Source organism: Arvicola amphibius, chromosome 5 (genome assembly GCF_903992535.2).
Source record: "Arvicola amphibius chromosome 5, mArvAmp1.2, whole genome shotgun sequence".
Lineage (NCBI taxonomy): Eukaryota > Metazoa > Chordata > Mammalia > Rodentia > Cricetidae > Arvicola > Arvicola amphibius.
Window position 1 is genome coordinate 76,944,692 of NC_052051.1, and position 17,375 is coordinate 76,962,066.

General features: G+C 35.4%; 1 protein-coding gene across 1 annotated transcript; it reads right to left on the reverse strand.

Moving 5' to 3' along the window:
• Positions 1–16,068: 16,068 nt before the first annotated feature.
• LOC119815756 (SIN3-HDAC complex-associated factor-like) lies at positions 16,069–16,799 on the reverse strand. Its single transcript, XM_038332043.1, has 2 exons — positions 16,579–16,799; positions 16,069–16,528 (listed from the first exon to the last, which is right to left on the reverse strand). Exons 1-2 carry the CDS (start codon positions 16,782–16,784, stop codon positions 16,069–16,071), a joined length of 666 nt encoding a protein of 221 aa, XP_038187971.1. The 5' UTR covers positions 16,785–16,799.
• Positions 16,800–17,375: the final 576 nt, after the last annotated feature.

Below are 17,375 nucleotides of genomic sequence, written 5' to 3' on the forward strand. Positions count from 1 at the left end.
TAAAATGGCATGTTGCTATGCCCACGGGCAGAACATGATTCAACCCTCATCAGAGGAGAGTCTCTTTGAAGTAGATAGGATCAACAAAGATGTTTACAATTGACAATTTGAAGGGAATGGGAGACTTTGAAACACTCATCCCTGAATGTGTTTATCAAACCCTTTCCTCAAGGCTCAAGGATCTATTCAGAAGAAGAACCCAAAGATGAAACTAGCCAGAAGTGGTAGATGACCCATGAAAAACCACAGCTATATCAACAACATGAACAAAACCAGCATGGGTTCAAAGCAGACAAAATCACAGCACAGAGAGGGTAAGTAGTCATAGAATCCTACCCCTCACAAAGAAATTATTTACAATTGATAATAGCTGAGAAAGGGAAAATTAGTATTATGCAAAGGAGTGTCATTGAATATATCAACCACACTCTAGGACAGAATCCATGCCCAGGAGCTTTGGCCAATATAAAATGGACTCCATGTATTTTTGTTTGTTCATTTGTTTTTCTTCTTCCTCCTCCTCCTCCTCCTCCTCCTCCTCCTCCTCCTCCTCCTCCTCCTCCTCCTCCTCCTCCTCCTCCTCTTCTTCTTCTTCTTCTTCTTCTTCTTCTTCTTCTTCTTCTTCTTCTTCTTCTTGTGTTTAGTGTATGTGTGTGGAGAGGTTTTTGTTATTTTTGTCAAACTATGCAAGTTAAGTCATCAATTAGTAAAAAAGTACTTTGCCAGAACCCTCCAAATATCTGACAAACTTGAAATTCATAATTGATATATTCTTATTTTTCATAATAATATTATGAAATAAGCATCAATTTTATCCTTTCACAGATGAGGAAATTTAGACAAAGTAATCTTTAATAAATTAGCAAACCTAGAAAGAGGAAGAACAAGATTGTCAGTAGCCTGACTGACTCTTGAGTACAGTTTTTTTTAATCTCTAAATCACATTATCTCTCCAATGTAACATATTATCTAAAGATTAATAAAAATATAAGTCATCTTAGCATATTACAGTTGGAATTGACTTCATGTAAAATATGTCACTTAATTGCAACCAAGGTTCATGTGCTGCCATATTAAATATAATGTCATGTTTCTAAAATCCAATTAAAAGATTCATAGCAACTTTCACACTTCTTATAACATTCTGAAATCCGAGGAGAAAATGGTGACTATGTATATTCGCACAATTTAGATGGGATATATTACATTCAAATGTAAATTCTCATACAGCTTCAGTTTCTTGGCTTTCATTGTAATGATCTTGCTACTCTTAAATATCATTATCTGCTTGGATATCATGTTATAATAATATATTCATTCTGCATTGACAGACATTGGACTCCAGAATGAAAGAACATACAGAGGCATTTTTATTAAACAACCATGTGCACTGAATGCCATCAGAGTGACTCATATAAATGATGGGGAGAGTTTTCAAATTTGAGTTGATAAGAACCCAAACAACACACCACCGCCTAGCGAAAGAGTTAGTGTGATAGGCTGCTATCAGTCAGTTCATTCCCTGTGGACGGGCTTCAGCCAAATCTGAAGCAGAAACCTGGAATGTGTACTCAAGACAGTACATCTGCAGATTGTACTTAGCTGTTATCCTTTTGCTGCGGTTGCCTTAGTTACTATTTCCAACACCATGGTTTATTTTGAGACAGACTCTATCTTTATATATTTTTGTTTTCTCAAATTCACTCACAGGCAGTGCCTGCTTTAGATGCAACATGTTCTTGCAAGCCAGGATCTTAAAGTAGATCTGTCAGGATGAATTCAAGTACACAGGCTTGGGTTGTGGGTATATTGCCTTTTATCTTTTCAAAGATAGCTGATAATACCAAAAGTGCCTGTGGGTGCATAAAGTATACTATAGGCTTTTAGGACTAGCATTAGATTAAGAAGAACAGGGAAAGAAGATGTTGATTTTGTATTTGTTATAAACTCAAATACAATTTTTCTCATAGAATTCTGGTATTTTTAAAATTTATTTTGATTATACGACATTGAAATAGCTTGTGTAGTTTAGGAACTTGTCATCTATCTGTAGTAACTTTTCATCTTTCTTTCTTCTGGAAGAAAATTATATTTGCTTGAAAGGAATGTGGAAATAAAATTCTTGTGAATGAAACTTGTTTTCAACAATTGCAGATTTTAAATCCACAAAATCTTAAGTTAGTACATTTGCTATTTAAAGTCCTAATAACTCAAGAAAAAACAAAAATAATTAAGGAGAAACTATATAATTAGTGCTACCCTATCACCAAAAACAATAAACAAAAATAAAAGCTAAAGAAGTTAACAGAATCAATTTCATAAAAATAATTATAGTCATTTTATTGAATATAAAATAAATATATTTTAAGATGTTAAGTTTAAATTGGCAATATCAAAATAAAAATTCTAGTCAACATATTACTTGTGAAAAATTAGAATAATCACTTTCATGATTGATTATAATTGAAAGGTACCTAAAATAAAGGCTGCAAAAAAGACAGATTTAAAGGATGGAGCCAATAAAAGTGAGTTTTGTTGTATTTGGAGCTTAAGCAAACATTTTATGAAAAAAAAGATAGAATAATGACTTAATGAAATAATTAGGGTTCTGTGAGACTAGATGCATCTGCCACATAAGTTATGAGACATTTTATATTCATTCCTGCTTAAAAGACTCTCAAAGCTTAAATCGTGGATGTTACGTTTGCTATGGCTGGCCGACCAGAGTAGAACTTGTTCCATTAGTTTGTGGCTTTGGGGTGGACCTATAGTACTATAAGTAGGGGGTAAAGACAGACTAATTATATTGGGCTGGGGATGTAGCTGAGTTAGTAGAGTGATGGCCTAGCAAGCTTGAAGTCCTTGATTAAAAACCGAGTACCACATGAGTCAAAGGTGGAAGTGAATGCCACTAGCGCCAGAAATTGTAATTTGAAGCCTGTACAGTTCAAGGCTTGAAGCTTGAAATATCCAGAGTTATCTTTGCAATTTACTGAGTCAGGATATCCTAGGATGCATGAATCCCTGACCTAAACTAAAAACAAAAATTAACAGTTAAAAAATATTACTTTGAAAATAATGTGGAAATAGAGATTCAAGTGTTTTCTCCAGGCAATATAGCACAATACATAAAAAATAAGCTATCCTGATACTGCTTGAAATAGACATCAAATTATTGTTATTTGTAAACTACATTAAGCAGAAACTTAGAAAATGTGTAACAAGCTTGATAATTGTAATTTGAGAACAGATTAGAAAAAAGAGATACTTTGTTTTTATATACTAGAAACAAATACAAGAAATTTGTTTTTGAGAGAAGTCTCACTCTAAAGCTCTTGCTGAGTTTGAATAAATATGTAGAGTAGTCTGGTCTCAAGCTCATCCTAACCTGCCTGCCTCTACATCCCAAAGGCTTGAAATAAAGACATGAATAAGTGTGCATGCTGAAAATCACTTTAAAAAACAATTGAAGAAGCAAAATAGATGTCACAACTTGAGAAAAATAAAATTTAATTTCATGCAAACTACATTAGATAAACATATTCTCTATTGTTTCTAGTAGCTTTAAAAATATCTAGTTATACAAGATTGTTTTCATGATAATATAATTTACTTTGGTGAAATGTGAGCAGTCATAACTGGCAACATTTATGCTCTTATTCTGAATTAATAAATATTTAAGCCTTCCCTTTCAGGAACATATGAAAATAGATGGTGCCTTTATGTTCTTCTGTGTTCAAGAGACTAAAATAAACTGAATTAGAACATATATTGGTAAATATGTTAGTCACTTCAAGATATGTGCAGTTTGATTCGTCACTACAGCATAAACCTCCTTATGAGAGCATACCTAATGACGATGTAGGATTATTATGTCATTCTCAGAAATATTCAGTCCATATTCTTATTCTAGATACTGATTTTATATATATATATATATATATATATATATGTATGTATGTATTTCCAACCTTAGTGCCTTTTGTATTCCAGATCAAATTCAACCAATTACAGTCACCATAACAACCAGAATCTCATATTTAATGGTGAGAACTTCCTACATCCAAGGGAAGTAAGTGAAGAGCACACTTTTCTTAAGATCACACAATGATGTCAAATTTCCTTAAAATATATTTAGAAGTCTTTTGATCTCAATAATAACTTTGTAAGTATCCAGGGGAACTATGGGATTCTCAGTAACTTGTCAAACGATGTGAAAAATTATACATGACAAAGAATAGAGGGGAAAAAAGACCTTGTATTCTCGTCTATTAATCACAGAAAACTGTACGCCACTAAGGGAGAAAAAGGAATATATCCATATTACATTTATTTTAAGTAGATAATTTTATTTTAAAAATTAGTGTAATTATAATAGCTTCTGTCTAATAAAACAGATGGAAGTAGAAAAAGTACATTAAAGTTTGATTTAAAAATATTCAGTGTCTTTAAGGTAGATGAATGTCTTTCATTTCATTATACCCAATTTTTCTCAGAATTATTCAGGGTTGTGTCCACCATCTCCTACAGAAACTAAATTCCATGAATACTCAAATTTGTAATATAAAATGTTTAGTATCTGTATATATTATTTATACACACCCTCACAAACACTTTAAATCTTCTCTATTGTTACTTGCAGCATATAATACAATGAAAATGTGCAAATAATTGTTATTCTCTACACTTCAGGAAATAATGAGAAGGGAACATGCCAGTATGATGATGTAATGTGTTAATAATTTTTTAAAAAATTATTTTTGTCTTACTGCTGACTGAATCCAATGATATAGGTTTCTTGTGAGTATGTGTGTGCGTGTTTGTGGTGTAAAGAGGGAGAGAGAGAAACAAAGAAACAGAGTTAGAGACACAGAGAGAATCTTTCTACAACAGGGATACTTTCTAGAAACCTAGACATTTTTGACAGGACTCAGAACTTAGTTTTGTAAAATGGAACATGAATCTTGAATATAGTGTACTTTCTTTTAAGAGTTCAGATGCCATCAATAATTGATCAAAACAGCATTTGACTTCATTTATTAACACTAGCATAACATGTATATAATATATGTATGTAGAACAAAAGGGGCATGACAATGGTTGGGTTTTATTATTGATGACACACTAAGAATTGTGTCTAAAGGGTAGGGAGGTGTGAAGAACAGTGGGAAACAGATAGCAAAATAGTAAAGACTGCTACTATCTCTTGTTTCAGATCTTCTATTTGTTGTTGTAGGAGAACCATGTTCTCTATGAGAAAATTCTGAAGTTCTACTGTTCTGTACCCCAGAAGTTACTTTATTTGGAAATAGGGCTGCTACAAATGTAATTACATTGAAGCGATAAGTGAGGCAAGCTCTTGTTATAGAATGAATGGACAATAAAAAACTCAAGCAATGAAATTGTACTTCTCAGTGTAATGATTATTAGGAGAAAGTGCCTCTGGGTGATAATTATGTCTTAATAACGGAGATCTCATGAAAGGGATTAGGGTCCGTATAGCAAGAGATATGCGAGGGGGTTTTGTTTTCATCTTCTGAGTAGACTAACACAAACCAGGAAAAGAACAAGAAACTTCAAAATACATCTGCCCTTGATTATATCTTCATTCTGTCCCTTCTAACCTCCAGAATTACTAAAATTAAAAGATTACAGTTGGTACCAGCATCTGTAATATTATGAGGTGATTTTTCAAATTCATCCTGCAAGTACCCATTATCACACAATGTAGGGAGCTGAGTCAGGAGTATCACCATGAGTTTAGTGCTAGCCTTCCAGACCACCTGAACTGTGATAAGACTGTGATTCAAAAAAGCAGAAGACAAAAGACAACATTTCGAACTGACATCTGTCCCTAGTCCTTGTGAACTTATAAAGACAGATGTAAAATGCCACTCAATGGCAGGAGGAGATGAGAAATACTCAGTTGTAATTCAAAGTATGGCAGGGGGAGGGACTAGCTGGAGATTGTAGAAACTAAAGCTGACATTCTGAGTAACCTCCCTTCCAAAATTGAAACACACACATGAAGATAGTGTTTGAGATAAAATTTATCTTCTGATCGGAGGGAAGAGTCATTCCTATATCACACATGTTTCTTCTAATTCAAATGCTAGTTAAGTTTTTCAGCAGGTGGGGTCCTCTAAACTGATGGTTCATCAGCTGGGGCAGAAATACATGTGCATCATTTTCTTGACTCATTCACATACCTTCAGTAGACTGGTAACTTCAACTGGAGTTTTAAAGTCCATCATTTTCTGAAGCAAAGGTCTTAGCTTTTTATTTTTTTGATACCCATAACATGTAGAAGTCTAACTGTTCTTCTCCAAAACTGAGTTAAATACCATTATCCTCTCAGGTCCTATCACTTTGGATGTCCTGTAGATTTGACACAAATGAGAAAAAAAATTATCATGTTAAAAATGCTGAACTAAATTTTGACCTGATCACGTAATTTCTAGGAATGTATCTTATAAAAAGTGAAGAATATATTCATAGACCTAGGTACAAACATATTTTATGTTACCATTTATAACATTATCCCAGATGGTGCTACCCTGATTGTGGCAATGAGTAAGTGAATTTCTGCCTTACGCAAATTGTGATTCACTCAAGGTCTATCTCATATAGATTATTTCACAAAAGAGATACAAGAACCAACTGATAGTCATGGTTTGCATCTGAATTGTATCCTAGAGGCTCAAGTATTAAAGCTTGTTCTTTAGGGGTGACACTGTTTAGATAGGTTGTAAGGACTTTGTAAAGTGGAATCTCACTGATGGAAACTGACCTTATAAGGCTGTGTTTTTCAAAGATAGTCAGACCATGATTCTGGCCTCCTCTCTGTCTTGGTCTTCCATAATCTGACTACTCTCTAACACATGCCATGAACAGATATGCATGGCCCAGCAGGATGGACTTAAAACCTTAAAAGCTGTGAGCCAATATACATCTTTCCAGTTGTTTCTATCAAGTGTTGTATTTACAATGCCACAAAAGTAGCGCATAAAACCTGTCTCTCTTGAGATAGAGAGATGGCTCAAGGGAAAAGTGCTCACTACACAAAATAAGGACATGAACTGGGATCCTTAGAATTTAGATTAAGGGGGATATTTAGTGTGTGTGTGTGTGTGTGTGTGTGTGTGTGTGTGTGTGTGTGTGTGTGTGTATACAATCCCAACATTCCTTTGGCAATATAGGAGGTGCAGACAGTAACAGCTAACCTGGAGTATGAAGACATAAACAAAAGATGCCTTATTCAAACAAGATGGACAGTTGAGGGTGTACCATCAAAGTTATCTTTTGACTTTCATGCTTTTGTCGTAATATACATATATTTACACAATCACTCACATACAAACGCATAATGATTAAGAAAACAAAACATAAAAAACCAACTAAACAAACAAAAGGCTCCCTTATATACTTCTATTTCAAAAATTTCATAAGAGCTGAGAGTAAATGTTTCTTTTATCTATACTTATGCTTGGGATTATCAAGTTTCCTCTGTATTAAATCACCTTCACCTTTTAATTAACAGACTGTGAACTTTAGTGTTTTATAAAATATTTTAATTTACATTAGCTTCCAGATCTGATAATATCAGTACAAAACCTTAGTAGGGTTGGAGCTGCAGTTGATCTTCAAAACTATAGTCAATAATATTACTGTTGAGATATTTTAAAATGTTTTTTTCTGTACCACTCAGGCTGGCCTCAACTTTGTGGTACTCCTTTTCCTCCCTTGGATTATTTTTATGTAATACCACAATCAGGTGTAAAAAATTATATTTTTAATAAAATAGAAAACAATAGTTTGCCTTTGCTTTTTCTTCAGCATTTGATCCAAGTATTCTTCTGATTTACACTTCTCCCTAAGCAGGTACAGCTAGAAATAAATATAGTAACTGTGACAAGATGCAGCAGTCCCTTTAACTTTACAGTGGCTCTGAGTAGCTAAGTATAATTTGTTCTTCACAGAAAAAGAAACAATCATCAGAGTGTTGTGTGACAGACCTTTTCTAAGGAGATGCAACACAGATATCAGCTCACTACAGGTGGGTAGCCCAGGACATACCAAAGTAAAGATACCATCAAATATCGACTTGACAAACCAATTTTTTACAGGGGCTACTTACAAGAATATGAATGAGGGATTACTTACAAGGGCAGAAGTGATTCAATGACAGCAGCATCACCAAAGCCCACCACAGAATGGATGATTGTAGGAGGAGGGTGCTTGTCTGTCCCAGTAGCCCAGAAACAAAATAACCACACAGAAACTATATTAATTAAAACAATGCTTGGACCATTAGTTCTAGCTTTTGATTGGCTAACTCATATTAATTTAACCCATTTCTATTAATCTGTTGTTATAGGGAGGAGCAGGCCTGCTTTTCGTCCTGGCCGCCTGGCTAGCTTAACTCCACAAATAATCACACAGAAATTGTATTAATTAAATTACTGCCTGGCCCATTATATCTAGCCTCTTCTTGGCTAACTCTCACATCTTGTTTCATCCCATTTCTAATAATCTGTATGTCAACACGGTCGAGGCTTACGGCGAAAGATTCAGCATGTCTAACCTGGCAGCTCCATGGTGGCTTGGCTCTATCTGCTGCTTTCTTCCTCCCAGAATACAATTCTGTCTTCTCTGCCTAAATTATGCCTTATCAGGCCAAGAAGTTTCTTTATTGATTAACAAAAATACAGAAGGACCTCCTGCACCAATCTGTATATTGCCACGTGGCAGTGGCTTACTGGCAAAGATTTGGCATGTCTGACTCTGGCAGCTCTATGTCATCTCCCTGACTTGGTGCTTCTTTCTCTCAGCATTCAGTCCAGTCCTCCCTGCCTACCTAAGTTCTGCCCTATCAACAGGCCAAGGAAGTTTCTTTATTCATTAATGGTAATCACAGCACAAAGAGGGGAATTCCACATCAGATGACAACTTACAAATGCTTGGACTCTAGAATGCACATCAGAGCCTGCAGGCAGTTGAACATGGATGTGCAATGTCTTTCAAAGGAGTTTCAGCTAATCTGATTCCTTTCAGGCTGCTCTGCTTGTCTCTACTTCCCCCAGGAAACCTGGCTTGTTAGAAGGCTTTATTTACAGCTTGGCTTGTCTGAAAGTGACTCCGAGAAGTCTTTATTGCTTACTCCAGGATGGAAGTATGTAGTTAATCTGGTCACTTTCAGGGACTTTCTAAAATTATATTGAGTTGTTTACTTTCTGTCTTAAGGAGCTTCCCTACAACATGGAATATTTGGGATAGGAGGAAATTGCTACACCACAAAGAATATAGAGGCAATCTAAATATTGGGAGAAAATACTTTAGATTATGTGTCTGACAGGAAGTTTATGTCCTAAAAATAAAATGACTCCAAACATCAACAATCAATACAAAAGAGAAATTATTAAATTGAATTACAAAATGAGGAAAGATCTACATATACCTTTAAAAAAAGAAACACCAATCCAAAGAAGGTACATGACATATACCAGCAATCCACTATAATCAATGCAAATTAGAAAACACCATGATATCATCCCTCCGAAGTTGGCAGAAAAAGAGTTCCACAGTGGTCCAGAATGGAGTATAACAAAGGTTTATTTATGTGAGGAAAAACTCACAGAAAAAGTAGCAATTTGCATCCTCTTTGAGTATTGAGAACTGGAAACCAATCCAGCAGCCATGTGGCCCACACATGCTTTTTGTATTTATAGTACATGAGACCATATTCAAAGTGGGCTGGTATCTTAAAAGCTGCTGGCTAAAGGAGTTTCCACAGCACCTTTCCCTTTTTTCTAAATAAGAGAGTTCTAAGGCTAATACAAAACTATATACAATAAGAACAAATATCAAGTATTATCCACGGAAAAGAAGAGGCAAAAATATCCATAAAAATGGAATTACAACCAGCATGAACATTAAAAAAGTAACATATGCTAAATGTTTCAACAGTTATTTTATCCAACTAGTCTAAGTCTTATATTAAAAATGGCTAGGCTAAGTCATGAGAGGAAAGAAACTATGACTTTTTAGTCTTCTAACCCCATCAAAGACCTGAGAAGGGAAATATTATTACTTAGTGTACAGGAAATGCAATTAAGCAACTTTCAAAAGATAAAGAAATAAGAAAGACAACTGGCTACTTAGACAATCACCCAAAGTATAATTTTCAACATTAGGCAACCAACTTTGGGTGAGTCCTAAAATAATGGACAGACCATTTTCAGAGGCAAGAATATTTGAAAAACCATCTTACCCTGTCTTGGCAAAGTTTGACAGACAGTCTTTGTGCTTGTATCCTGGAAAGTACCTGAAAGCATACCTGCATCTCTGCATCCCCACTTGGGCAAACAGCTGGATCAGGTCTGCTAGGTGTGCACAGGAAGGAAATCATTGCAGATTCCTACCTCCATACATGGACACATTTCCAGGCAGCACAGCACCCAAAATGGCAGACTTAGCTTTTACTTATACAGAAAGGGTTTATGTGTTGCACAGTATATGTGTTCTCAGTTGAGGTGGTGAACATGTTTCCCACCCAGAAGTCCCAGAGCTCACAGTAAATATACCTCTGCCATATTAATATGCCAAGAGAGGCAGAACCAGAATCCAGGACTGCTGCAACCACACTGTTTATCAGAAAAGGATTTTTTATATACTACTTGTCAGAAAAGGATTTCAGAAACACAATAAAACAGATTAGATATAAAAGATCTCTAAATGAGACACAGTGTGTTTAAAAATGAACATCAGCTTGGGATAGAGAAGAAAAAGAGTATAGACTGTTATAAGCAGTAAACTGATTTAAGTAGACAGTAAAAGTAATATAAAAGTGTACAGACAGTCACAGATTAAAGTAGTAAAGAAAAATCAGCCACATAAAGATGGAAAATACACAGAGAGTCTGGATTATACATATTATTGTGTTTTCCTTGATTTTTTTTGACTGCAGAGAGACATTTGTTTCTGGGGGCTGCTAAGATAAATCAACATATCTATTTTAAAGGTATCTTGTCCTCAAAACTTGAGTCTAAAGATATGTCACTTTGGAAGACATGGTCTGTTTTTGTTTATACAAAGAATAGAAACTTGTGGGTTTCTATGAGTTTGATGGAATAAGACACCCAAAGATTTCTATGAACCCTAAAATTTCTTTGCCCAACAAATAGCAGGAAGCAGTTGGAGAAAACAACTCCCAAATTCCAAAAATGATTGTTTATAAATATTTGTTTTCATTTAAATAGGGTTATGATATATAGAGATAAATACTTTAAATTAGTATGGACTTTGGTTTATTAATACATAAAATTCAATTTTGTTATATGTTTATTTCTGTTCTTAGTTAAGGTATTATATTTATAGAGCTCATTTAAAAATGTAGTGTATCATTAATAAGCTAGTTCCATAACAGGCTCCAAGCTACACAGAAATCCTGTCTTGAAAAACCAAGAAAAGAAATACAGATTAAAAGATAGTCATCTATAATACTCAAACTTTTAGTCATGTTAGTTAGATTTTCTAGATATATAGAGATATATTTCAGATGGATAGGTGTTTTATAAGCCTTTCAAAGACATGCAGAATATGGCATTTAATATATTTTAAGAACTTATTCTTTTATTGACAATAAAATGTCTGCTTTTGGTAGCACCAATTACTTCAGAGAGGTTGATGGACACTGAAGAAACTCGTAAAATTTGTCTTCAATGTGACAAGGCTAGCCATTTGGGCATAATACTGTTCTTGCATGGAGTTATTAATTGTATGTTGTATGAACTGGACATGCAAGACAGACAGAAAACAACTGCTAAACTTTTCAAAAGATGGAATGACCTTTTAGGGTTCCTGCTTCACAAAGGAAACTGCGAGACATTCTGCAGGAACCACACACAAAAAGCAACTGTGAACTTTGTCATTATAAACCAAAATAGATCTTCAAATTTTCTGCTTCATGGTCTGCTGGATACTATGGGCCTACTGGCTGAAGATGGATGCCCCAACATTACAGAAGAACCTTGGGTGACTGTCAAGGCATCAAAATATCTCTGTCAATTTTAGAGTTTTGGAAATTGCTCACAATACACTTCCTGTTTACTTAGGTAATAGTATTTCCTTCTGAGATCTTTGATGAAGTTGAAGACATAGAGTTATAGTTTTCCTTAGTTATAATAAAAGATAAATTAGATATAAATTTTCTAACTGTAACTCTTGCTTAATACCTATTTTATGTTATTTTACTATGTTAAACTTAAGAACCTTTTTAATTAGACAGAAAAGGGTAGATGATATGTGACATTCTTCTGTACATATGTTGCTTTTATTGGCTAATGAATAAAGCTCCTTTGGCCTATATAAGGCCCAAATATAATCAGGCTAGAAGAAAAATAGAGAGAGAGCAGGCAGAGTCAGGGAGACGCCATGTAGCTGCTGAGGGGAAAAGACATCGGAGGACCTTACCAGTAGGATGCATCCTCGTGGTAATAAATAGATTAATAGAAATTGGTTAATTTAAGATATAAGAGTTAGCCAGGAATATGCCTAAGTCATTGACCATGCATTATTGTAATTAATATAGTTTCTTTGTGAATATTTGGGTCTGGATAGCTGGAAAATGAGCAGGCTATCTCCACCTGCACATCTACTAAGAATGATTGTGTTAAAATAATCTAAAGATGGTAAATGGTGAAGAGAGGAGGCCTCTTTCTTGCAAACACTAATCAATACCACAAATATACAGATGCTATCCTCTTCCGGAATAATTCTGTAAATTTTTACCATTATGAACTGAAAGCATGAAGACTTGTGTAAATTCAACTTGTTTTATACATTGTGGTGGAACAGTTAATGCCTTTAATTACAGTGCTGAGAAGGAAGAGATATGGAAACCTCTGAGATTGCAAGACCAGTGTGAGCTAAAGAACAAGCTTAAAGCTAGCCATGGCTACTTAAACCTTTTCTACTAAATGAAATAAAACAAGTAATATTGCGCCATGTATGCAGGTATTAAATTGTTCTATGGTAACTCTGACTATTTGCAATATTTATTTTTTATGTATCAGTTAAATAAAATTTTATAACCTCCTTTAACTCACAAAATTTCTCAGGGTAAAATAAAATACAAAGGATCTGTTAAAATATTCTGTGATCTTTAGGCAGTTCTGCTAGAAGTACAGGCATAATATTAATTTATAATATTGCTTTCTTAATGCTCACAGATGAATAATGCTGTAGGATTTTAATGTGTGTATTTCTCATTTATGTAGCAAGAACTTTTGGATTTAAATTCCTTCAATATTTCTTTCTGTGTTGTGACACAATTATTTTATTAGACTGTATGCTATCCAAACATTCTCACTAATAGAACACATTGTATTAATGCACATCTTTAAATGGGCCTATCATAAAGAACTGTTATGTGAGAAGGGAAGCATTCGTGTTTTATGTCTAAATTAGCCAGTAGGATTTTTATAATAATTTGATCATTTCAAGATTATTTGAGCATTGACGATCACTAAACAGCCAAGTCAATTATATTTTAAATTCTGATTTACTTCTAACTAACTGAATTTGGTCTTTTTTACATGAAGCTGCTATAATAGAATAAATGCCATAAGTAACAATAATGTCAATATTATTAATTATTTATAATTTATTCTATGTATATTTTAAAAGCCTACACATGCTTGGGGTGGGACGTGTATATGTGTGTGATATGTATGTTTGTGTGTGTATGTATTTACATGTGCACTGGACATTGAACTCACACAAAGGCTTTCTCATGTTAAACAAGTATATATCATTGATAGATCTTCATACTTCTTTCTTAAGTCTTCACCTTTATATAATTCACTAGGCAATTTGTAAATTTTGAACTTTTTGTCACTATACCTAGTTAGAGTAACTATAGATTGGATGAAATATGAATTCATTTGGGAATCTTTTGGTTCATGTTCAAAGTTCATTGGTATTTGGCAGCTATAGATAAAACACAGGACTTAATATACTTTGCTTTAATTCTCCATTCCTCTTTTCTTATACCTTTACTAGTAATCCTACACAGAACTCTCGTCATGAGCATGATTATGCTTTTTTAAATACTAGAAGAATTGAGGATGTAAATATCCCCTTTCTTTTTTCTTCCATTTAAAATACATTTATAAAGGATCACAATAAATACATTTTATGTCTATGTAAAGGAATGTTATTTTCTTTTTTTATTTTCTAGTAAGACTACATTTATTCAATAGCCTAGAGTAAAAGTTTTGATTATAAGTATCCAACAGTATAAAAAGTACAAAACAGATCTGTAGATTTCTAATATATTAATACAAAGTGCATGACTACATACAGTACATCCTACGGCAGAGAGTGGAGGGGAGAAGACTGTGGTTGAGGTCTAGTAATAAATAAATAAATACAGAAGTAGAGATGATCCATCAAAGTATATTCTACCACCAATACTGCAGCCAAAATGTACAAAAGAAACATCCGGTATCAGAGCAGTGCGGGAGAATGTTAACGGCTGTGGTAAGAGCTGTGGAGAACCAACCCACTCACTGGGCAGTCTGTGCATGCAGTGGCTTTGTACTAGGTAGGTTTTTCCAAAAAGGAAGAGACACACAAAATGTAAAACTATAAAACTATAGGATGCCACAAAATGTGGCTCTCCCGTTGTGAAACACCAACAGACTCTTAAAAAATCCAATTTTTAAAATAATCATGAGCGACAGAATACTAAGGCAGCCACACACCCCTCCCTCTAGGAGAGGTCTGAAATGGCACTATTTTTCCTGAACTTTGAAAAGAGGCAGTCGGACAACTTCAGTCTGGCTCAGCTGAGCGACCTCATTAAGATCTCCACATGAGGAGCTCCATTCAGCTATCTTGATGTTCAGAAGCCCAACTCCAAGAAGCAGACCCAATCCAACCAACCAACTTAGCCTTAACACACAACTCTATTATTCTAATCAAACTTTAAATGGAGAAAAACAGTAAGACAAAACCCAAAACCCTAATAAAGTTATGACAAGGCAAAGAGCTACTCTATAGATAAAAAAAAAAAAAAAAAAAAAAAAAAAAAAAAAAAAAAAAACCTCCACAAAAGGTCAACTGAGATAATCCAGAGCTAGAACTGAATCGTGTGGATTTCAGTGAATCCCAGACAGTTGTGTAACACCAATGTCAATTATTTACACACTGCAAGCCCTCTAAGAAATGTGCCCCGAGCAGCATCAACTGTGCCCCACGCATCCCCAGGACTTGCACATTCTGTATAAGTAGTTTATAACCACGTGTTCTCTACCATGGTGATGCTTTGGTACTATCCCCATAGGACCTTGCTTATCCTACAGGCTGGCCTTCCCCAGAAGGAGCTCTGGTTCTGTTTTATAAGATTCACATAAAGTCTTTTATCAAATATGACGAGGGGAGGCGACTCAGCGCTGTTCAGAGATTGCTTCCTCCTTCACGCTATTTGCAGAAAGCTCAGTCTGTCCTGCTTAATCATCAGTTGTACAGGTCTGAATCATCAGAGCCTTGGCAACACCTTAGCATTTAAAAACTCTTAACTACCTCTAGGGGGCAGGTCGTGCTACTGAGTTATGACAAATCATCATGAGGGAAAACAAGTGTAGCCAGCCATTTAAAAATGCCCCAACCACTGCCTCTCCACAGAAAGACTAAAAACTACGTATGGTTTATCACACACAAATCCCATCTCTGTCCCCTGAAATTCCCCTACTTCCATTCATTAGAGGAGATTAAAAAAAAAAAAAAAAAGACTTTAAAGAGCACTTCAGCAGCATTCAGCTTTCCTATGAAATACCCAGCATCTTAAATATTATGTACACTTCTTTCTTGTAGTAAGCTAGAAACTGGCTTCAAAGTTTGTTGGATGGGGGGGGGGGGGGATGGGTAACCCATGAAACTATTCTAGAAAAATGTCTTTTGGCAGAATAGCAGGTATCCAAGTTAAAAATAGGAGGGTCAGTTTGTTGCTTTGTGGTTTTTTCAAAGTTTAAATTCGCTCTTTGTTCCCTTCTACATGAACCTCAGTCACCACTCCTGAGTAGAGATGGGCAGAGGCGCCGGCCCCTGCTCCTTGGGCTTCTCAGCAGCTGCCTTCTTACTGCTGCAGCAAGGCTTGAAGAGATGCGTGTCTATGAGGACCTCCCCAAAGCGGCCCTTGTAGATGATCCCACAACAAATCTTCTGTCTTTTCCAGTAGGTAAGATCTAAGAAGGAAAACACTGGGGTCCTGTTAGAGCTGGACGCCATCTCCGTATCTGAGCCATCGTCCGACTGGTTACTGTAGCAGCGAGACTGGGCAGGGGAGGCACTTGAGGTGGTGCTGTGAGCATCCGAATTGTGGTATTTAAACTCCTTCTGCAGTTTACTGATCTGGTTGCTTTTCATCCTGTTTCCAGACAGAGTTTTCACCTTCTTTGGTTTCAACGTTGTCTTCAGACTGGGTCCTGCCCTTGCATCTACCACGTGATTCCAATTTTTTTTTTTTTTTTTTTTTTTTTTTTTTTTTTTTTTTTTTTTTTTTTTTTTTTTTTTTATCCCCCTGGCAACTTCTTCCATCTTTTCACAAGCAGCACACAGGCATTGCAGATGTCTCCTGAGTGAGTCTCGTACAACCCAAAACAGCTCTGGAAGTCCTTTTCGTAGCTTTTACTGTCCGTGAACTGGGAAATGGAGGATTTGGCTCTGCAGATACAGCAGCCCTCTATACTTCGGTACATCTTTGGCTTGTAAAAACCAAACATCTTCTCTCCAGGGCAATAGCTTCCACGCTCAGCAGCGTCCCCAAGGTGCGGATTGCACCAGGCCAACCCCCTGCAAGCACTCCCTCCGCCTGTGCCTAGTCCAGAAAGATTGTCTCCTGCAGTTCTTCAGTTGCTACCGCGGACGGAGGTGTAGATTCCGCTTTCGCTCCGGAATGTTATTTTCTTGACAAAGAAAACCATGAGTTTTGTGTGACCAATATATTATACTTAAGAACATAACTCTCTCTCTCTCTCTCTCTCTCTCTCTCTCTCTCTCTCTCTCTCTCTCTCTCTCTCCAGATTATATATATATATATATATATAATTTCTATTTTTTTTAATTTTTTATTCTTATATTATACACTGCATCACAATAGCAGTTTCCCTTCCCTACACTCCTGCTAACCCTGTCCCAACCTCCTTTCTTTCCCAGATACACTCCTCATCCATTTCTTTTCAAATAAAAGAGGGGGCCTTTCATGGATATTAACTGAACATAGCATAATAAGTTACAATAAGACTAAGAAAAAAATCCTTATAACAAAGCTGGATGAAGCAACCCTGTAGAAGAAAAAAGTGTCCCAAAGCAGG